Source organism: Alosa pseudoharengus, unplaced genomic scaffold (assembly GCF_046254945.1).
Source record: "Alosa pseudoharengus isolate Yale_2024_CS ecotype anadromous, Long Island Sound unplaced genomic scaffold, YU_APseudo_1.1 YU_APseudo_1.1_scf_13, whole genome shotgun sequence".
Lineage (NCBI taxonomy): Eukaryota > Metazoa > Chordata > Actinopteri > Clupeiformes > Clupeidae > Alosa > Alosa pseudoharengus.
The window spans coordinates 17,037,795-17,060,569 of record NW_027468598.1 but is presented as its reverse complement, the minus strand read 5'-3'; the positions used below and the strand labels follow the sequence as shown (position 1 = coordinate 17,060,569).

Here is a 22,775-nt window from a genome sequence, read left to right as displayed (position 1 = left end):
ACAAAAATAAATTTTGAAGTGGACACAGGCTGTGGGGTGACAGTGATGAAGGATTCTGATTTTCGGAAATTGTGGAATAGTGAGAGATTGCCAGAGTTAAAAAGGTGCCCCATAAAACTAAAAAACATACACCGGACAGAAAGTGGACATACTAGGGACAGTGACCGTTGCGGTGAAGCACAAGATGACGATTAAAGAATTACCACTAGTGGTGGTACCAGGCACTGGACCAAACCTGCTTGGGAGAGGCTGGATAAAAGAACTGGAAATGGAGTGGGGTGAAATTAATCACATGACTGGCACAACAAAGCTAACATTACAGGAAGTCCTTGCACAAAATGAGGAGGTTTTTAAAGAAGAATTAGGTAAGCTGAGGGGACCACCTGCAAAGATATATGTGGATAAAGACGCAACACCCAGATTTTTTAAACCACGACCAGTCCCATATGCCATGCGGGCTAAAGTGGAGGCTGAGTTGGACCGGCTCCTGAAAGAGAAGGTCATTGAGCCAGTCAAATATTCAGAATGGGCAGCTCCCATAGTACCAGTACTGAAACCAGATAATTCAGTAAGGTTGTGTGGGGATTATAAATTGACTGTCAACAGAGTGTCAAAAATTGAGCAATACCCTATTCCCAGACTAGAGGACTTGTTTGCAAACCTGTCAGGGGGAGAAAAATTTAGCAAGTTAGACATGAGTCACGCATATCACCAAATTGCTTTGGATGAGGAGTCAAAGAAGTATGTGACGGTAAACACTCACAAGGGGTTATTCACCTATAAAGTCCTAGCTTTCGGAATATCATCCAGTCCAGCGATTTTTCAGCGCACGATTGAGGGGGTGTTGCAGGGCATCCCCCATGTAGCCATTTTTTTGGATGACATTCTCCTGACAGGTCGGAATGACCAAGAGCACCTTGAGACACTGCAGTTGGTGTTGCAGCGATTACAGGATGCTGGGCTGCGGCTTAAAAAAAGCAAGTGCTCTTTCATGGCGAGTGAAGTGGTCTTCCTCGGGCACAAGGTGGACGCCATGGGTCTACATCCAGTCTCAGAGAAATTACAAGCCATCGAGAATGCCCCCCCACCATCAAACGTGACCGAGCTGAAGGCTTATTTGGGACTGTTAAATTACTATAATAAGTTCCTGCCCAACTTAGCCACTATTTTGGCTCCGGTGCACAAGTTGCTGTGTAAAGAGACAAAATGGAACTGGGGAACAGAACAGCAAGCTGCATTTCAAGAGTCAAAGAGACTGTTGCAGTCTGCTGAGGTCAGAAAAAGAGATTGTGCTGTCGTGTGATGCTTCTCCATATGGTGTAGGAGCGGTGCTCTCTCACAAGATGAAAACTGGAGAAGAGAGACTAATAGGGTTCATGTCTCGCACTCTGAGCAAAGCAGAAAGAAATTACTCCCAATTGGACAAAGAGGGCTTAGCAGTAATTTTTGGGGTTCAGAGGTTCCACAAATACATTTATGGCCGAAAGTTTACCATTGTCACTGATCACAAACCTCTGCTGTCACTATTCAATGAATTGAAGGCAGTGCCACAGATGGCTTCTCCACAAATCCAAAGGTGGGCAGTGACCTTACGGGCATATGAATATGAGATCAATTACAGACCAGGGAAACTGCATGGAAACGCGGATGGCCTCAGCCGATTGCCGTTACCAGAAGGACCGAAAACAGTGGCTCCGGAAGAGAGAGTACTAATGCTGGAGAACTCGGATGTAACACTGGTGTCAGCAGACCAGGTGAGAGCATGGACAAACAGAGATTCAGTGCTGGCGAGAGTGAGAGAAATGGTACAGAGAGGGTGGTCACATGAATTAGAGGGAATGGAGTTTAAACCATATAATGTCAGGAAGCATGAATTGAGTGTGCGTTCTGTGTGTGCTCTGGGGTGCCTAAACCAGGACAGAGAGATGTTTTGAAACAGCTGCACCAGTGCCATCCTGGGGTGTCCCGCATGAAGGCATTGGCACGAAGTTACGTGTGGTGGCCCAAGCTGGATCATGATGTGGAGAGCATGGTAAAAGGCTGCAGTACATGTCAGGAGCAGAGACACAATCCACCTGCAGCCCCACTACACCCCTGGGACTGGCCAGATAGACCATGGAAAAGGCTACATGTTGATTATGCGGGGCCATTCATGGGAAAGATGTTTTTTATCCTGATTGATGCCCATTCAAAGTGAATGGATGTATATCCTGTCAATTCTGCCACCTCAGCCACCACCATTGATTGCTTACGCATTAGCTTCAGTAACCATGGGTTACCTGAACTTTTAGTTTCAGATAATGGCACTTGTTTTATGAGTGGAGACATGACATGGAATACTGCATGTGACCTCAGCACCCTACCATCCCTCTAGCAATGGCTTAGCTGAGCGGGCAGTGCAGATATTTAAGGAGATGATGAAAAAGTGTCCAGAAGGATCAATAACAACAAAAGTGGCAAGGGTTTTATTCAGCTACAGAACAACTCCTCAGACCACCACTGGGGTGTCCCCCGCAGAAATGCTGGTTGGTCGAAAACTGCGCTGCACTCTGGATTTGATACATCCTGACCTGAAACAGAGAGTACAAGGGAAACAACGGAGATTGAAAGAACATCATGATCAGAGGGCAAAAGCACGCAGTTTTGAATATGATGATCCAGTCCTCACAAAGAATTTTGGTCCGGGGCCGAGGTGGGTTCCAGGAAACATCCTTGCAGTGACTGGACCAGTCTCCTACAAGGTGATGCTGGCGGATGGGCGAATAGTTAGAAGGCATGTGGACCAGATTCATTCGCGGAAAGAGTCACCTGAAGTGAGCCAGGATGCAGACGTCGGCAGCTTTGCCTCTCCTGGTCTAGTCACAGCTCCATCAGCACCTTTACCTGAGCCCGTCTCACCAGAACACACAGCAAATCCAGAAGAGACCTCAGGGACAGAGCCGGTGCCACACGTAGGGGAGAGACCTCAGGAGGTGGAGATAAAAAAAACCTCAGGAGGTGGAAAGACACTCAAACCGCTTGAGAAGACCACCTGCATGTTTGAGAGATTTTGAGATGAACTAAAAAAAAAAAAAAAAAAAAAAAAAAAAGAATACAAATGGACTATATATATATAGAACTTGAAGTTTAATACTGATCAGTGGGTGGTGGGTTACAGGAGGTTGTAATTGTTGGTAATACGTAACTTTGGTAATATGTTTATGCTTAAGAGGGGGGAGATGTAGTAAAGTGGGTTTTCTTTGAAATGTTTTGTTGTCCACTAGAGGGCGCTAGTTATTGGGTGGGTTAACCTTACGGCTGTGCTCTAGAATGCAGTGACTAAGAAGTAGCTAGAAGCTGCAAGATGATACTGTTCCTTGTTACATGGTCTTACCAAATAAAGCCAGTATTAAACATTGAGACTCGGTTACTACATACATAGAATAGGCTATAATTGCGCAAACATTTAAAATCCCGACTTTAAAACGACAAGGCGTGGACAGGCAAAATAGGCTATTACGCATAGGCTACAAACAATTTCCAAATCAGTTTCAGTAGCCTAGGCCTACGCTACGAGCTGGCCTAAGATCCGAAGTGGCAGACGGATAGGTTACATTACAACAGCAAGACAAAATATACACATTTGGACCAAAGGTCCATTTATTAACAGTGTAGATGCGGGCTTGTTTTTCGCACAAACGGAAATAGTCTCCCTGACATAGGATATGCTTTTCTGAAATTTTATAATAGAGAACGAAAAAAAACGTTATTAACCGGTTTTGTGGATTTCAGAATAACGTTTCTGTTCAGGAACAGTTGAATACCATTTTGTTTTCGTTTCCGTTTCCGCTCCTCGTAAAATTCCGTTCGTTTTCGGTTTTCGTTTTCGTTCCTTGAACCGGTTTGCTGATAAAGCTTCATGTTTTCCCCCATTACAGTGTTACACGGTGCCATATTTCCCGACATTACGTTATCCATGAGACTACATTGTTAAATAGTGAAAACCCCGTTATAATCACCCACTTTGGATATTGGAGCTTACCGAGTGTGCATCTTCAGTTTTAACTTGACGTGAAGTCATAATCCCATAGCATATTTCATTCGAATCTGTCCATTTCTTTCCAACTTGACCAAAGTCATCCATACATTCGCACAGACGTCTGCACTTCTGTCGAACAGCATAGTTTATATTCGCCTCTCTCTTGATTCGTTTTAATAGAAGCTGGTATTGTAATGCCAGCCTCGCTACTGTATTCGAAACTGCAGGTGTCAGTGAGTCTACAGCTTCGTTAGATAAATTGATATTATGAGAGGCAACTGCCATTGAAACTTTCATTCTCAACAGTGAATTTTTAAATTATGGATTTACACACCTCAAGGACGTCTTGACTTGACTTGTTTATAAACAAACCTCTATGTGATGACACAACATTTTACCTTTGCCTTTGCTATTCAGTGCTTACGTTTTCAAAATCAAAGACTGCTTGTGTTCTTCCTGGATTTAAATGGAATTCAGAGGGTCAATGACAAAGTCCACGTTCCAAGTTTTCATATCAACCTAAATTAACGAGGTGGTGGATCAGTCTGGTTCTTTTTAAAATAAATCACACCTCTTTCACAAGGCCGCCTTGATTTTGAACTTGCGCGCTGTGGGTGTGACAGAAGCGGGAATCAGAGAATACGCATAACACAAAAAACGTGCGTAAATAAAAAACTTACGCGCGATTTACGTGCGAATGGGAGAATCCCCCCATAGTGCATTACATTAGAATTTTGTGTTTGTTTTCATGTTCTTGTGCTTGTGCTTGTGTGTGTGTGTGTATGTGTGTGTGCGTGTGTGTGAAAATCAGACACATCAGAAAATCAGACACATTCATGATGCCCTAGATATCCACAAATATGAATATGATACATGTTGTGCGTGAATAAGATGTGTAGTGTACATTGTATGTATTCACAGAAAGGTATGTGATGATAAATGTTTGAAAGGTTTACCTGGCCCGAAGACTGTTTCACCTTTCTGACCCTTTTCTCCTATCGGACCTTCAGATCCAGGAAAGCCCTGGAATAACACAGAGAGTAAAGTCTAGCTCAGTGACAGTTTTCGTATAAGGATGGTTGAACGTCAACGGGCTTATGCGCTATGCACAAATAGAACTTCAACAATGCACATGCTGCCCAAGAACCCAGAGTTGAGAATGAAATGGCTTCAGTTTATTTTTTGGAACAATGGCACAACACTATAATTCAAAATTAGTTATCTGTTTATTACATGTTTAAGAGAGTGACTTCATCAACTTTGGCAAGTTCAGCAGAGGCTTCGCAAAAAGGTTGCTGTTGAAGCCTGGAGCAGTACCATTGCGACAGTCTACGACCAGTGCCCAGCCCGTTAGTAAAATGCTAAATTGTCAACTCAAGGAAGTGCTATGTTATACAGGTTTAATGCACTCGCTAGCCTAGCAGGTTTTATGTCCATTTGGACAATGCTAGCACTCGCTAGCCAAGCTAAGTTCATGCCATGAAGCTAAAATTAGTTGATAACAGCTGTCGCCACGCTGTCATGTTATGGACGAAACCGACTAGCTGTTAGCCAATCAGAGTCAAGCAGCTTAGCTTGTTGAATATTAATGAGAACTGGCGCAAGACCAACTGAGTCTTCCTGCAGGCTTTCTATACCACGCTAGAATGGCTTGAAACAAGGAAACCAAGGCATTTCTTCCACACAATTTTTTTACATGGGTCCATGGTAGAACTTCAGACATTACCACAAAGTAATGAAATATATGTGGCAGGGCACCTATAAGAGAATAGGATGTGAACAGTCTGGAGGAATAGCAAAATAACAAGATGCAACCACTCTTACCCAGAATCCTCCATTCATCTGCTTCACTTCTTTAGCTGTCTCATCTCTCAAATACGCCACTTTATCTCAGCTGGTCCTCTCACCTAGGCTTGGCCCTGCTTTTCCATCCTAGCTTCCTGCTGAATGCCATATCCTTCCACTCCATAGTTACAAACAATCTCACCCATGCAATGCAACGACTCAACATGCCCACCACTGTATCTTTTAAATACCCCTAGTTCCTCATAGATACCCTTTAATTCAACTGTTCTCCTTGACTTCAGGAGCCCCTGGTCATCCAACATTTGCGTGTTCCCTCCTTGACTGCTTAGTTCCTCAGTGCTGGACACCAGCTGCATGGTGCCCTCTTCTCTAGTCTATCCAAGCATGCTAGGCTCTCCTTATACTAAAAGGGGATACTGATGTTGGTCTCTGGTGCTACTGTTGTGTCATGTTGAGGCATGTTGAGGTCAATGCAGGGCCCCTGTACTCCTAACATCAACCTGACACTGTTTCCTTCCTTGGACGGCTTCCTCAAAGCTTTCAGTGCAGTTTCCATCCTCCATCCACATAAGCAAGTGTGAAGTGTTCCCTTCGGCTCTGACCATACCCATGTACAGCACATGACCTGTCTCTCAAAGGATATGTTCAAAATAAAGAGAGAGAAATCTGCTTCACGCTGACTTCATCTTATATGATCAGTTCCATTCCACCTTCATGCATATGCACATGTCTCAGGAACAAGAACTCTCCTCACAGCTGTGATAGCCGGAGGTGATTGGTGATTGGTGCTGTTGCAGCAGGCTTGAGTACTCACAACTGGACCGTCCGCACCCGGACGGCCTGGGAAACCGGGATCGCCACTGAGTCCTGAGGCTCCTGGGTTACCCGGAGCGCCTCTCGGCCCTTGAGAACCTCTGTCTCCGGGGGGACCAGAAAAAGGACCGTTTGGACATTCACAGTCACCGAAACTACCTACCCACACAAATACAGTCACATAGAAATACATTAAGGAAGGTACACACAGACAAACACAGATATAGGCACACAGAGATAAAATAGTTCACTAGTTCGCCTATTGGATTGCTTAGGCTGAGTGCAGAGAATAGTTTGGCTTGGTAGCTGGTCCTGGGATGCCATAAGCGGAAATCACATGCGCGTGCCGTGATGTACGCTAACAACCCTTATGGATGAGGGGTAATTTAGAGCTTAGAGCTGATAGTGAAATGGAGGAGCAGGAGAGGATGTGGGAAGCTTTGCAACTCCAGTGTGACGTAATGGGCAGTATGGAGGGTTTTATTCCCCACGAACAGAAGTGAGTGAAGGCTGTCAGTCAACCCTATGGGCTCCTCCCGAACTTTGTTTAGAAAACATCATTTAAATATGTTATGCAGTGATAATAATAATAATAATAATAATAATAATAATAATATGTTTATTTGATATAGCGCCTTTCTCAAACCCATGGTCGCTTTACATAGTAGGAAGGCAAGGAAACACAATAACATACAAACAAAACAATACAACAAAGACAAGTTATCTGTATGGAGCTATGTGTTGGGTGTGGAGAAGTGATAATTAAACAGAAAGGTCTTGAGATGTAATTTGAAGAAAGATAGATGAGATAACCATATTACCATAAACATATTTACACAATGAATCAGTTTTCAGCTCAACAGCTTGGCTGCATGCAGATACCTGTGATTCCTTTATTGCCTCTGTGGCCCGGTGCACCTCTGTCTCCTTTCTCTCCTTCGGCTCCAGGATCTCCAGGCACACAGTCCTTTCCTACAGAACATACACACACGCTGTTATACATGTCACCCTCATCTACTAATGTAATTACTAATCAGGTGCTCTAATTGTGGTTTCGTGTTACAGCAAGTATGCTTTGTCTTAAATTTCAGTTTCTCTGCACATGCACAGATCATTCATCGCAAATACTGTTTTAGAATATGTCTACAGTACACAGCATGCAGGTATGCATGCATAAAACTGTGTGGCTACTGTTTCAGCTGAAGAGTTGTGATTTGGTATGGCTTCGGGGTTTGAGGATGAGGCTCACCGCAAACTAGTTCAGAGGCACATACAGCAACAAAGATCATGAGTCACGTGTTGATGATCTCATGTCGGGGAGGACACACAGTGATGACGTCACACCAACATGCAGATCAGACACAATATGGGTCAGCACAAAGGACAAACCAAAGGGTAAACAACAACCAGACATTAAACACCAAACAACAAGGAGGGAGAGAGAGACAGAGTGAGAGAGAGAGAGAGAGAGAGAGAGAGGGGGAAAGAGAGAGAGAGAGTGGGGTTGGGTGAGGGGTAAGGTCTGAGGGGAGGAATAAAACAACTTAAAACATAAATGTCGTTGTGAAAACAACACAACTTGCATTGTTTTTTAACACATCTCTGTGTCCAGACAGAACATTCATTTTAAGAGTGTACATACAGTATGTCAATGGTTGCACATAGCAAAGTAGGCAAATTTGCGCAAGCAGCATGTTTTTACATGTTTGGTATAACATCAAACATGACAATATTAAAAGGGGGCAGTGATTTAACAGAACCCATGAGAAAGGTATGAAGATTACCAAAGTAGCATTCCAGAAAATAAAAACAATGTTTTCAATTGTTTTCATTCATCAATGTTCAAAAAAATTAACTAGAATTTCAGAAAAAAAGTTCAGCATTTAGAACAAACTTAGGCCAAATAATGTCACACATCCAACATACAATTAGGAACAAGGACAGAAAAAGACCACAACCCTTTACCTAATGACAACTGCACGAAAACACAGGGTTAACTCAGTTAGGACATAACTGAGAAAAAGGTGATTTAAAATCCTGAATCAATCAGCATTCTTCATAGTTTATTTTCAAATCATTATTTTCTTTAAAAAAATAAATGAATATTATTATATGCATCAAATCATGCACCAATGTTTGTGCAATATTTGGTGCAAAAGCAACAACAAAAAATGTAATAATTAAGTACTTAATTGTAACATTTCAACCACATATGTATTATTGAGAGTGGTAAGGGGGCAGAAGGGAGTGGTCCTCATCATCTCCATACCATCAGGGCCAGGGGGTCCGGGTGAGCCTCTAGCACCAGGTGGCCCTTTTTTCCCTGGTTCTCCAAGCACAACATAGTCTGGTGCACCACCCCGATCCCCCTTCTCTCCAGGGGGGCCTGGTAGACCCACGAAACCTGGCTCTCCAGTAGGACCTGACACACACACACACACACACACACACACACACACACACACACACACACACACACGCCACACCACACCACACACACACATACAGCAAAAGAGTGGCAAAGAGTAAAAAGAAAGAGTGATTAACAGAGAGACATAACAATAGACACGTAAAGAGAGAGATAAATAAAACAGAGACAGAGAGAACAACAGCAACAGAGACAGAGAAATAGAAAGACTAGACAAAATAAGAGATAAAAAGGATTAAAAACAAAACCCTCTGTCACACCAAGAACAAAAGGGTCAGTATTATCCATGTATAATAGACTTCTCTTACCTGGGATTGAGACCCCACGCTCTCCTGGGGGTCCGTGCATCCCCATATCCCCAGGGTCCCCTAATGGCCCAGGGAGACCGGGATACCCAGGATCCCCTGTCATTCCTGATAAACACACACACACACACACACACAGACACACAAAAAAAAAACCCAGACACACACACAACAACAAACCCAGATCCATGTGTATGAGCACAAGAAAAAAGGAACACATATTTACACAGAAGTATGATCACCCTAATCATTATGTGCAATTGATTCATTGAGTGTGTGTGTGTGTGTGTGTTACCTTTGTAGTCTGCTTGACTGTAAACAATCTGACCCTTGAACCCAATGTCTCCACTGTAGCCCTGTAAGACAATGGCACTTGACCTTCCCTTCATGATTGGACATAATGTATTTGTTCATTGTAACTGTTTAGCACAGAATTAATTTTTATTCAATCCATTTAGTCTTTTCACAGTTTTTTCTGATACCAGAAACATTTGAAAGATATGGTACAGATATAGCACAAATGAAGGCTGAAACTCTATCTAGAACTATGTTTTGCATTTTGTTGTCCAGTGTAATGATTGATTGAAATGACACAGTGATTTGACTACAAGATGAGTCTGAAGGTAAAATCTGCTTTTGCTGCATGTTGTTGCACAAAAACTGTAAATACTCCTACAAAGCCTCACTGAATTCATACGAACAGCGCCTCCTTGTGGTTATGCCATGATTACAGTCATAGCAATTGGTCACCAGGTGTATGATGGGGTGATTTCTGTTATCATTTCATCTGTTTTAATGTGCAAAATAGATTAATGCAATGCAGATTTGAATGGAACAAACCTTGGGTCCAGGTTGTCCAATGAGTCCAGGTAGACTGCCATCTCCAACAGGGCCCTGCCGAGCAGTGTAGTAATGTCATATCACACACACACACACACACACACACACACACACACACAGACACACACACACACAAATCTTAATAAAACATTCACTGATATGGAAAAACTAGCATGGACATTGGACAACCAATGTGATCTATCTGAAACACGCACGCACACACACACGCACACACACACACACACAATAACCCGGAGTTTCATCAGGACCGGATGCAGTTTTGCTTCATCCTCTGCATGGCTTCATATCCCACAAGGAACATTTAATTTTTACCTGCTTCACTGTAATTGTGTGTATTTTACTTATTTTGTCTAACTTTGTGGTGCCAAAAGATAAAGTTAATAGGTCTACAGCTACATCTAGTGATGAACGACATGGGTCAAAGGATTGATGATTATGTGTTTGAATAAAAAAAAAATGACAATTAGCCTATTTTGTATATACAGTCACAGTTTATTAGGTACACCTACCAAAACTGAATGCATTCTACTACAACAGCCGTGCAATAAACTGTATATTGTCAGTACAGTAGATTGGGGAGGAGCTTCATGTGCTACAACACATTTGTCCAACTCACAAGCATTGACTAGAGTGGCAGCAATCAGCTCCACCAACAGTGTCACAACCTACCCCTGATGGATGGAGGGGTGTTACTATGGTTCAGTGTGCGTTGGCACTGCCATACCAACAAAAAATCAGGATACAGTAATTGCACAAAGGCCCAAGGATGAGGCACACAAGCACACACACACACACACACACACATGCACAGGCACAGCCACACGCACACACACATTCAGAGTGACCTACCATAAATCCAGGAAAACCTGGTGGCCCTGAAAGCCCTTGAGGACCCTGAAAAAAATTTGAATATGCAGCTGTAGGTTTCTTTCCACATTCTACACATCAATACAAAACACAATGCATTCAATTCTTAGGCTACTGATCATTATACTGGAAGCTGATTAGTTAGTTGCCATATATTTATTTGTATATCCAACAAACCAAATCCATAATGTGATTGTTTAAATGTGACAATTTAATATAGTATCTTTTTACATTTGTAGTATGTATCTGTGCCATTGTTGCTACTGTGTGTGTGTGTGTGTGTGTGTGTGTGTTTGTGTGTGTGTCTGTGTCTCATACTCTTTCTCCAGGGTAGCCACGGACACCTTTCTCTCCTTTTTCTCCCAGAGGTCCTTGCAAACCCTGAAGAAGGACAATTTTCCAGAATACACACAAAAATCCATCCTACATTCATTAACCAATAACACACAAACAGTACACGAATACTCTCTCTCGCCTTTTTCTCTCTCCTGCCCCCTCTCTCTCTGTCACACACACACACACACACACACACACACACACACACACACACACACACACACACAAACAAACTTACCACTGCACCATTATACCCATCTTCCCCTCTTGGCCCTGGATCTCCCTGAACAAGCAAAGAGAAATAGATTGGGTTGAATATAATATATGATCATCAGTGGGTCTAGTTGTGTGTCCATCACTTTTAACACATGAGGCATTCATGACAAGGTCGCATTCATTACAAGGTCATATTCATGACAAGGTCGCATTCATGACAAGGTCGTATTCATGACAAGGTCACATTCATGACAAGGTCGAATTCATGACAAGGTCACGTTCATGACAAGGTCGTATTCATGACAAGGTCATATTCATGACAAGGTCGCGTTCATGACAAGGTCGTATTCATGACAAGGTCGCATTCATGACAAGGTCGCGTTCATGACAAGGTCGTATTCATGACAAGGTCATATTCATGACAAGGTCGCGTTCATGACAAGGTCATATTCATGACAAGGTCGCGTTCATGACAAGGTCGTATTCATGACAAGGTCGCATTCATGACAAGGTCGTATTCATGACAAGTTCGTGTTCCGCCTTCCTCCCCTCCTGTTCTCTTCTCGCTGCTCATTCTTACCTTCTCTCCTTTCCCATAAAATTCCTCTGGAAGGTCCACAACTTCAAAGGGACCTGGAGGGCCCTGGGGCCCGACATCACCCTATTTACACACACACACACACACACACACACACACACACACACACACACACACACACACACACACACACACACACAGCACTGAAGTAGTTTTTAATTAACTATACTTCTACACTTAATGTATCTATGTAATATGTGTGTGTTAAATGTACTGTAGTTAGATAGATGTAGGCTGTCATAACCCTTTATAGAGATGTGTTATACAGTATGACAATACATAAGCACCCAAACACTGTAAAACACAATTGAGATTCACACACACACACACACACACACACACAGACACACGCACACACACACACACACACACACAAATACAGTTTACAGAATAATTAACAGACATATATGCACACCTCATCTCCTTTATGTCCAGGTAAAGATCTTCCATTATCACCCTTGATGGAGAAACAAGCAATGGAGGACAAACATGGTGAAAGCAGTGATGGTGGTAATGAAAGGGGCTTTAATGGTGAATGAATTAGCATGGGATAGCCAAGATGACAGGGCATGAGTTTGCATGGGATAGCCCAGATAACAGGGAATGATGTGAGGAAAGAATCATTTTGATTGGTTAATTACCGGTAATTTTTAATTTCTTATGTGATTTGCCCTTTTTGTGTAAGGGGACTTTTCTAGCCTATATGTGTTCATCTCTGTACTTATATGAGAAAGGTGTGTGCTAGTGCTGGGCGGTATACCGTAGTGTTAATTTTGTCAGACGAGACGAGAGGAAATATGTTCGTCAACAACCTTTTTTTTCATGACTAAGACGAGACGATGACGAGACGGCAGTAATGTCCTGAAACACTGACTAAGACAATCTTAAGATGCATTATTGTTGACGAAAAAAGACGAGACTAAAATGTTTTGCCTGAAATAAAAACTAAGATAAAATCTCCCTTCATGTTCGTCTACAGAATGAGAAGACAGAATATCTAGCTGTTACGTTTTCAAAATATTCCGAATGAGTTCATATGCAACAGCTTTCCTGTAGGCTAGTCTACGTGCTGTTGCTGCAACCCTGTGGCTGCAACACGAAACTACATGGAACAAGAACACTGGAGATTTCTGCCAGAGTTAGCAAGCTAACTACCTAAGCTTTATGCCACAATGCTACATACCCAGAAGTTGAAGCTTCTCTCATACAAATTAACATCCCCCAGAATGTCCATACGAAAATGTTCAGCATGTAATGTCAACTATTCATCTAGTTAGACTGATGATGCAAAGTTTGCTAGTAAGTAAGCTAATATGGAAAGTTCGCTAGCAAGTTAGCTATGGCTAAGATGGAGAGTCTGTTTGGGGAATGTGTTGTGTCTGGGTGCATATCTCCATCTAGCGAGGCGGAGTAAAATATTAATAGTTTGGCCTACGACAGTGTTTCTCAAATTTTTTCAGTTTCAGGACCACTTAACTAACCCTAGCTAAAAAAAAAAAAAAAGATTAGACCTACTTCAACAGTAGCCTATAATTAGTCTACACAATAGGCCTACTCACTGAATCACATTGTCTTTGCACTTTGCTTATTGTGTCAGAGGATTCATACTGTATGATTTAAACTGGCATATCTTACATAGACAGTGTTGCAGAACTGTTTGGATTTACATACAAGTTATATTGCAAACAACTCATCTATATTATATTTTACCACGTCTGCTCGCGGACCACTTGGGATAGCTTGCAGACCACCAGTGATCCCCGGACCACACTTTGAGAAACACTGGTCTACGAATATGACAGTGGTCCAGTCAAATCTTTTACTGTCTATGGTCAAATCCCAGCCGAGCTATAACTGTAGCTCGACTTACCTGTGCATGTAAACATACTGACTGACAAAAAATCTGAATGAGTAATTATAACAGACGAGTAGCCCTGTGGACACACAATATTGTTGGAAAATAGAGATGTGTGAAACACTATTTGACTTAAATGGTAATCAGAAATAATTTGTTATAAAAAAAGACTAAAATGTGTTGACTAAAACTGACTAAGACTAAGATACCTTTAGTTTTCTTTTCACTAAAACTAGACTAAAATGACGAGACTTTTAGTCGACTAAAACTTGACTAACAAAAAGGATATTTGAATGACTAAATATGACAAGGACTAAAAAGAACATTTCGTCACAAGACTAAGACTAAGACTAAATTAAAAATAGGTGACAAAATTAACACTAGTATACCGGTTCACACCGCATACCGGTGTATATTTTCGTTATGATATGAATTTTTAATATACCGCCATACCGGTGTATTTGATTACACAACGTTTTGAACGCTGCGCCGCGCGACAGTGTTTCAGACGGGACTTTTTTCACACGCACGCATGGTGCCACTGCGAGGCATAGTGAGGGTAAACACAAAACACCATAAGTTTTTGCCCTGAAGTATGGCCCTTAAGGCTTAATTTCTCCTTAGGTAAGGGGGTTTATTTAAGGGTGTTGCACAGAATACCTTAAATTGTTTCTTTAGTTAAGGAAAAACGTTAAGGGATACTGCATTGAAAGGGATTTACCAAAGATCCTTGATTACTAGCTCCGCTTTAACCCTTTCTGGATTTACAGTCACGAAAATTCTATTGAGATTGTTCAACAGCTGTAACTAGCTGGCTAGTAGGTGATGTCGTTAGTTAGCAACCCACCGAACACAGTGAAGTTTAATGTTCTTATCATTCATCTCACCTTAAGAATATTCGCTGAAATTATCCAGGTAGCAAGTAAAGCATGTTATAGACATGCACTGAGCAATACTAGCTGGCTAGTTAGAAATGATCCTGACTGTCAGTGCATCAAAACAAACTTTTTTGTTAATGTTTTGCCTAGCGAACCGAACCGAAGCTCATGGCAGGCTAACAAGACATCCACATGAAGTTAACGTTAGTCTACCACTAACGTCATGTAAACCACACAATAACAATAATGCGTGTTTCTGATAGGCCTATTTGACAGAGTAAGCATATTAGCAGAGAGGTTTTATTTTAAATTGTATAATTTTCAAAAAAGTATAATTATTGCAAGTTGCACTACTTTTTGTATTGGTTACAAGATGTTTCTGAAATTTGCACAGTAAAAGTTCTGTATTTTGACTGCAATTGTCTTTGCATTCTGATTAGATTCTTCATTAGAATCATGAGTGGCTCTCAGTGTAAACAGCATCATTTTCTGGGGCCATGCAAAACTGCATTACCACTAGTGTGGAGTTATTCTACATCATGACAGTAAAATAGACCATATCCTTAGTCAGTGTACTGCAGCAATTCCTCTCTCAACCTGTAGAAAATGCTGTGAACATCTGATTATGCATGGGGGAAAAAAATACCTCATATACCGTGAAACCGTAAGAATTTTGAAAAATACCGTGATATACATTTTTGGTCATACCGCCCAGCACTAGTATGTGCCCTATGCAGGATGGTGTGTGGAGGTCACATTTATCTGAGGCCTCTAGGAGCCAGGCAGGGAATGGCTGTCAGTGTTACCAAGGCAATGGAGTCGCCACTGTAAAGGCACCTACTACGTAGGCCTTGAAGGATGGAGTGAGGGCTTTTGAATGCCAGACAGTGATGGTTGCCATGCACAGGGCTATATGTTTCTCTTATGACATGTAACACCAAATTCTTGTTTCAACTGGTTTGATATGCAGATATACATATCAAATCATATATGAGATATGCGTTGTCTGAGTGACGGTTTTGTGGCTGAAGATTCTGGAAGATTCTGTTCAGATGGTTATAAAAAGGTCTGAGTTGTGACTACCTGATGATTGCAGGTACCAAAGCACTCCGTCTGACTCAGTGCCTCGTTGTAATTTTTTAATATGATAATGACTTAGCATGCAATAGCTTGGATGTATCTTTGTGATGTACTTACAGACTGACCCCGCTCGCCAGGCCGACCAGGAACTCCCTGTTACAGAATAAAGCACAAAACAGAGCTACAGACATGAACAGACACATATAACAGAGAGAAGAGACAAAGAGAAAGTGAAATGGAACCGGAAAGAGAGGGATTATGAGAGAAATAAAAATATTTACATCGATTCCATAAGGACCCACTGGCCCTATTGGACCCGACGCCCCCACAGACCCGGTGAGGCCCTACAAACAGGCAGAGGCATGGGGAGGGTGTGAGTGCCGTCTTGGTTGAAGTTTATGCAGAATATTATGTACAGCAAACTTTCATGTGTCTGTGTGTGACAGCAGAATACTCACAGGACGACCAGGTAGTCCGGCCAGACCGATGTCTCCCTGTCACAAACATACAGGTGTTCAAGAGGTCAGTTGCATGTCATATCTATCTATACAAAGCAACACTTAGATCTCCATAGTCTACTTCTTATCGCTGTGTTGGTACAGCGGTTTGTGCCTGTGTGTGTGTGTGTGTGTGTGTTTGTTTGTGTGTGTGCTTGTGTGTATGTGTGCGCGTGCCTGCGAGCGCGTGTGTGTGTTGAGACAGCAGGAGTAGTGTCTGGTTCCTGAGGTGTGTTCTACAACCATCAGTTGTGTGGATACTGGACTGGTTCACTCACTGGGAGACCAGGGAAGTAATTGACTCTGTACGAGATATCGCCCTTCCCTCCTTTAAGTCCTGGATAACCCTGAGAAGAGGAGAACAAACATGTTTTACTGTAACATGCAATCATCTCTCCACAAGAGGGGCTCCTGAATCAAGTGTGGACTTACTGATGGCCCTGGTAAGCCATCTTGTCCCGGGACGCCAGAGTATCCAAAGTTGCCACGGGTTCCATTACAGCCATCCAATCCTGGCAGGCCAGGAAGGCCACCTGGCCCTGGATGACCCTGACACACACACACACACACACACACACACACAAACACACACACACACACACACACACACACACACACACACACACACACACACACACGGCTGATGATTTATAATGATGATTTATTATGATTATGACCTTGATTGCTCTGGGAGTTTCCCATTTAATTGAATTGCTCTCATTGTAGCAACACAAATATGCACACGTGTAGACTAAGTGTTGTTGGGTGATAAGTCATTACTGTAAGGTGCTCCAATATGAAAGGCGTCAAATTGTCCCCTTGGTAGTAGCTTGTTTCTTATCTCTACACACAGACATACACGCCAGAAAGAGAATACTGGTACTTACGTCCACCCCGTTCAAGCCAGGGAATCCAGCTCGGCCTACACTGCCCTGAAGAAGAGAGGAAGAGTTGGATATGACTGTTCATGGACATGCTGTGGAAAAGTTACTGTAGCTTTCAGTCATCAATCAGGCAAAATCAACACACACAGGAACAGCATGACAGGAACTCCTGTCATCAAAAAATACTTTTAGTCCAACAAGTACGATATGAGGGAGGCTGATCATTATGGTGGCAAGATATGGCAAAATTCTGCACAGCACCTAGAGCACCTAGCATTGTGATGTTGGGGTACTGGTGCTTGTGTAAGACACTGCATGTACATTTGTTTACCTAACTTCTATGTATTCCTTGTGTGTGTGTGTGTGTGTGTGTGTGTGTGTGTGTGTGTGTGTGTGTGTGTGTGTGTGTGTGTGTGTGTGTTTGTGTGTGTGTGTGTGTGTTTGTGTATGTGTCCTGCATATGCGTATTGGTATGTTTATTGAGTATAACCAGCACTTTACCATATCTCCTTTCAGACCAGGACCACCAGGGAAGCCCTCATCACCACGGAGACCCTTCTCCCCTGGGGGGCCTTGGGGACCTGGAAAACCAAGGGGGCCCTGAGGACCCTGATTCCCCAGAGCACCAGGAGAACCCTGGGGATGGAGAGATGGATGGATGGATAGATAGATAGAGATATACAGATAGATAGATAGATAGATAGATAGATAGATAGATAGATAGATAGATAGATAGATAGATAGATAGATAGATAGATAGATAGATGGACAAGGTAAGACAGAGAGGGAAGCATGTCAAAGGAGATGGGTAAATCAAAACAAATGTTGGACCGTGAAAAAGCGTTGACCGAATTGAATGGGATTTTCTTTTTTTCTGTGTTGGACAGATTTGGATTCGGCAGGAAGTTCATCTCTTTAACTTCAAACCTTTATTTGAACGTATCATTAAGGATTTTGGTAGAGGTTCCCATCTCCCTCTATCCCTGGCAGGGAGAGTTAATGCTTTGACGATGAACATTCTCCCCAAATTTCTGTTTCTTTTTCAAAGTATTACCATCATGATTAACAAGTCCTTTCTAAAACAACTATACAGTGAAATATCCCGTTTTATTTGAAATAAGAAAGCCCCTAGAATTAGAAAAGACTTGTGTAAAGACCTAATTCTTTCTGGGGTCAGTCCCCTGGCTCAGATGAGCAACCTGCCTGGTTGCAGATTGAACAGGCCTCATGTCATCCCACTTCCTTGAGTGCATTGTTATTCTCTTCCCTTCCAATTGCATTTGCATATGCCAAATCCAATCCTGTTGTGAAGGAATCATTGAAAATTTGGACTAAAATAAGACGACACTTTGGATGGCATGCAAACTTTCTCCTAGACCCTCTGTACGCAAATAATCATTTTCATCCCTCTATGTCAGACAATTCTTTTAGACTATGGGCTCATAATGGTGTTACAAAAATGAAATATCTTTATATTGATGCAATTTTCTCCTCTTTTGAATCACTGCTTAAACTGCCTCAGACTCATTTCTTTGTTTTTTACAAATTCATGACTATATAAGATCTAATTACAACTTCTCCTAATGCTCCTACCCCCACACAGTTGGATTCTTTGTTTTCAGTTGATCCTTCATCTAGAGGGGTGATATCATATACATACAACAACCATTGTCTTGCCCAGTGGTCCCCAAACTACGGCCCGCGGCCCGCCACCTCATTTTGGGTGGCCCCCCAAATCATGTCCGTGGTATATAGCATTCGGCCCGCACGGGAGTACAACATCGATAAACTATAACCTCCGCAATTTCCCCCATTTATTCTCTATGGTGAGTCTTAACAGTACAAAGAGTAAGTTTTAAAGTCCGCATATCCAAATGTCTGACCTGGGAGCAGGAAAAACAAACGACCAGAAGCAAAAGAGAGAAAAAGTCGTCTGGAGAAGGGTGATTACCCAAAACGTCACGAAAAATAAAAACAAGTGGGAGCAGAAAACCCCGGTTGAAGCGGACTTTTTCTCTCTTTTGTGTCGAGTCTTAACAGTACTCATGTCGGCAGTACTCACGTTGGCGCTGTTTCGCGTTTGCCATCGAAAACGGAAAGGAAATGTACAAAAGTTAGAATGGTGGTCATTTCAGACCACTTCAGCACTTCATAAAATTCTCATAGTTTGAGAACTTTAAATTATTTTTATGATATTCACAACTTGAGCTGTGTATGCAAAGACACAGAGTTCAGAGTTCACACATTTTTAATAAAATATACTTTTTGGGACTCCCTGCTAATACTTTTGGGAATGCAAAAGTATTTTTATACTCAGTTGTTTAATGCATTGTGTGGAAATGTATTGATGGTACTGCATAAGCTAAAAACCAATCGGAGTTGAACATGAGTTTAATGATTTGAAGTGCTAATTCATGTTGAAGCCATGTTACAACGTGATATGCTAGTGCTGAAGTTTCATGAAGGCTATGTAGTGAATGTATAGATTAAAAATAAGAATAAGCTACTACAGTTTATGAATATGAGTTATATTTCCAGATCTGCTAAAATGTATCGAGAGAGTAATTTAATTGAATTGTTGCCCTGCTATGCAGGTTGTTTTTTTGTTTGGATGCATGTTTTGAGAGAGTGTTCCATTGGACAAATTCGCCATTGGACACGGGAGGCAGAAGAGAAGAGGGCGCGAATGATCATCTTGCCTGCGACATGAACTGCTTCTACTCAATATTTCTTCATTTCATCGTAGCCTACAGATAAGCGCGAGATCTCACCACTTTAAAAAAAAACATACTACCCGGGTAGATGGACTTTATGGTTTATTATTTTGGGGTTATTTTTTCAAAGCTCTGAGGTCATTTTACTTTATATTTTTCTCAACTTGTGTGAAAAGGTTGAAAACTAAGAGAAATACTGATTTTCACAACTAAAAGGACAGAAAAGAGAAACAAGGTCATACTGTTTGATATTTGATGTTTAATAAATGCCGGCTATATGTTCTGGGTAAACTATTTTGGTACTTTCATTTGTCTACTCCTCTTGTGAAAAGTTCCTTAGAAAGGCAGCACTTCACTCTACATTAAAATAAGTGCCCCTTACACAGACAAATATGGCGTCTCAGGGGGAATCGAACCCCTCAGTCCCTCAAAACGCACCTTAAAATGATTGAATGGTACTACTGGTTAGGAATCCGTCATCGTAATGGTGTGTTGGGTACACTCATGCATGATTTGAAAAAGCTGCAGAAATGATGGCAATGAAATGGTGCTTAAAGACTAGTATGTGAATAGTTGAATGCATGTTCCACATGCACAGTTAGGTTAGCTGGCATGGTAACATGTCCATGTATTATGGTTTTGCAAAATGCATTGCTGAAATAAACTATACGGCTAACAATGATATTAAATTGCAATAGCCTACAGTATGATTAAATGTAATGGAATATTCAACTAAGGTAGACTGCTGTTGTTCACAGCACTAAGCTCTTTATGGTTACTGATATACTGAGTCTCTGGCCCTCTCTTAGAGCCAGGCATAGTGAGCTGGCCCTCGGAAGAAAAAGTTTGGGGACCACTGCTCTAGCCAATTTGATGTATCCCTAGATTTTTTTTTTAATCTGTGTGGGAGGAAGATTTAGGCATTGACTTGACAGAGGAGCAGTGCCTCGTTGGGTCACATGTTCTGGTTGTGTCCAGAGTTATCCAATTTTTGAAATTTCATATTTAAAACCTTGTCTGATGTCTTGGCCACAGACTGGAACCTGATACAGTGTTAGCTCTATTCGGGATACTGAGAGAGGACAGTCCTTTAAAAGGATCTGCCTCCACGGCAATAAGGTTTATAGTTCTCTTAGCACGCAGATTAATTCTCTTGAGCTGGAAACTGACACTGCCTTCCACTCATACTGCATTGATCAATGATATTATGCAACTCAAATATACTCTTAGAGGTTCTATTAAAAAATGTTAGAAGACTTGGCAACCCTTCATGGATTACGTGTTGTGCTGTGTGTGTGTGTGTGTGTGTGTGTGTGTGTGTTTGTGTGTGTGTGTGTGTGTGATTGTTAGGTCGGTGTATGTGTGCAATTTCAATATGCTTTATAACATGTATGTATAAATATATGTTATATTATATTATATATATATATATATTATATGTGTTAATATGTTGTGTGTATGTGATATGTGTCTTTAAATGAGCCCTTAATGAGCTCTGAGTAAAAAAAAGCCAATGATGGCTCATACATTTGTCTCCCTCTGCTGGTCATCAACAGGTATTGGTTCACTTTAAAAAATAACACAGAGCAGTAGGGTTGAAGTTACAGGTGTGTAATTACTTACAGAGGCGGACATCCCGGTTCCAGAAAGTAAAAGTCCTGTCATATATTCTTTCTACTTGTGCACTTAACACACTAAAATATCATTAATTTTCTGATCTACCTGGCTGCTAATTATGATTAGATGGTTTATCAAATGGTTGGATTAAATACTTGGCAGGACTTTTACTTTCTGAATTGATATCCGCCTGTGCTTATGCATGTGTTATTGTGTTATCAATAACTTGCACAATAGACGCAATAGCAAAATCCAAAGCGACAGCCTTTGTGCTGTAAACAAATTCAACTCAAGCGTGCTCAGGTGACGTGAATGACTAGGCACTATTGCTCACCTGTCCATCATTGTACAAAGCCTGCCCAGACGATTTGATTGGTGCAAACTGCTCTGATTAGGGCATAGAGGTGAGTCCAGACTGAAATCCCCAACCTCAAATTTTGTGGGTGGGGTAAATTTGGGCTGGCTTCCAGACTAGTGATCTATCATCTTACATTTATAGTTAGTTGTTTCCTGTGTTTGACAGTGTGACATTACAAACTCCCTCAATTAATTAAGCATGTGACATAGGCTGTTACTCCATAACTTTAAACATTATGACACCTGCCATCACGATTAATTTGATTTAATGTGCTGACCAATGACAGGACATGGTATACACAAAGTTTTCATGATTTTCCTATGGTAAATTATTTAATTACAGCAGTGAATCTTGAACTGGGGGTCGCCAAAAATTTGGAAAGGATTGTGAAACGATTTGCAGTCTGAATTAAAGAAACATTTCTAAAAGCTTTTAGACCAACATGTTTTAATAAAGCAAACTGGGATATCCAGTAGCCCTAGATGTAGGCTTAAAATTCACAGCATAGTGTTCCTCCAAAAGTGGATGCTCTGTTTACACAAACTCAAATCTCTACCTGTGCCTGCCTTACCAGTGGCTTACAGTGGATTTATTTTTTTTGGCCCACCACCACCCCCCCCTCTTCGGAGGACAACTTTATTTTT

The 22,775-nt window shown here is 41.7% G+C and overlaps 1 protein-coding gene across 4 annotated transcripts in view; it reads right to left on the bottom strand.

Moving 5' to 3' along the window:
* The window catches only part of col4a4 (collagen, type IV, alpha 4), an 83,132-nt gene that overhangs the window by 24,600 nt on the left and 35,757 nt on the right, over positions 1–22,775 (bottom strand). For all 4 annotated transcript variants that reach the window (XM_076282310.1, XM_076282309.1, XM_076282312.1 and 1 more), the window contains exons 5-23: positions 17,944–18,078; positions 17,446–17,490; positions 16,991–17,107; positions 16,837–16,905; positions 16,520–16,555; positions 16,343–16,405; positions 16,179–16,214; positions 12,664–12,705; positions 12,231–12,311; positions 11,673–11,717; positions 11,417–11,479; positions 11,081–11,125; positions 10,211–10,264; positions 9,666–9,726; positions 9,374–9,478; positions 8,907–9,059; positions 7,520–7,609; positions 6,639–6,796; positions 4,975–5,041 (exon numbers count right to left, since the gene is read on the bottom strand). In XM_076282310.1, the coding sequence (XP_076138425.1) occupies positions 4,975–5,041; positions 6,639–6,796; positions 7,520–7,609; positions 8,907–9,059; positions 9,374–9,478; positions 9,666–9,726; positions 10,211–10,264; positions 11,081–11,125; positions 11,417–11,479; positions 11,673–11,717; positions 12,231–12,311; positions 12,664–12,705; positions 16,179–16,214; positions 16,343–16,405; positions 16,520–16,555; positions 16,837–16,905; positions 16,991–17,107; positions 17,446–17,490; positions 17,944–18,078 (1,465 nt within the window). The remainder of the gene's footprint in view (positions 1–4,974; positions 5,042–6,638; positions 6,797–7,519; positions 7,610–8,906; positions 9,060–9,373; positions 9,479–9,665; positions 9,727–10,210; positions 10,265–11,080; positions 11,126–11,416; positions 11,480–11,672; positions 11,718–12,230; positions 12,312–12,663; positions 12,706–16,178; positions 16,215–16,342; positions 16,406–16,519; positions 16,556–16,836; positions 16,906–16,990; positions 17,108–17,445; positions 17,491–17,943; positions 18,079–22,775) is intronic.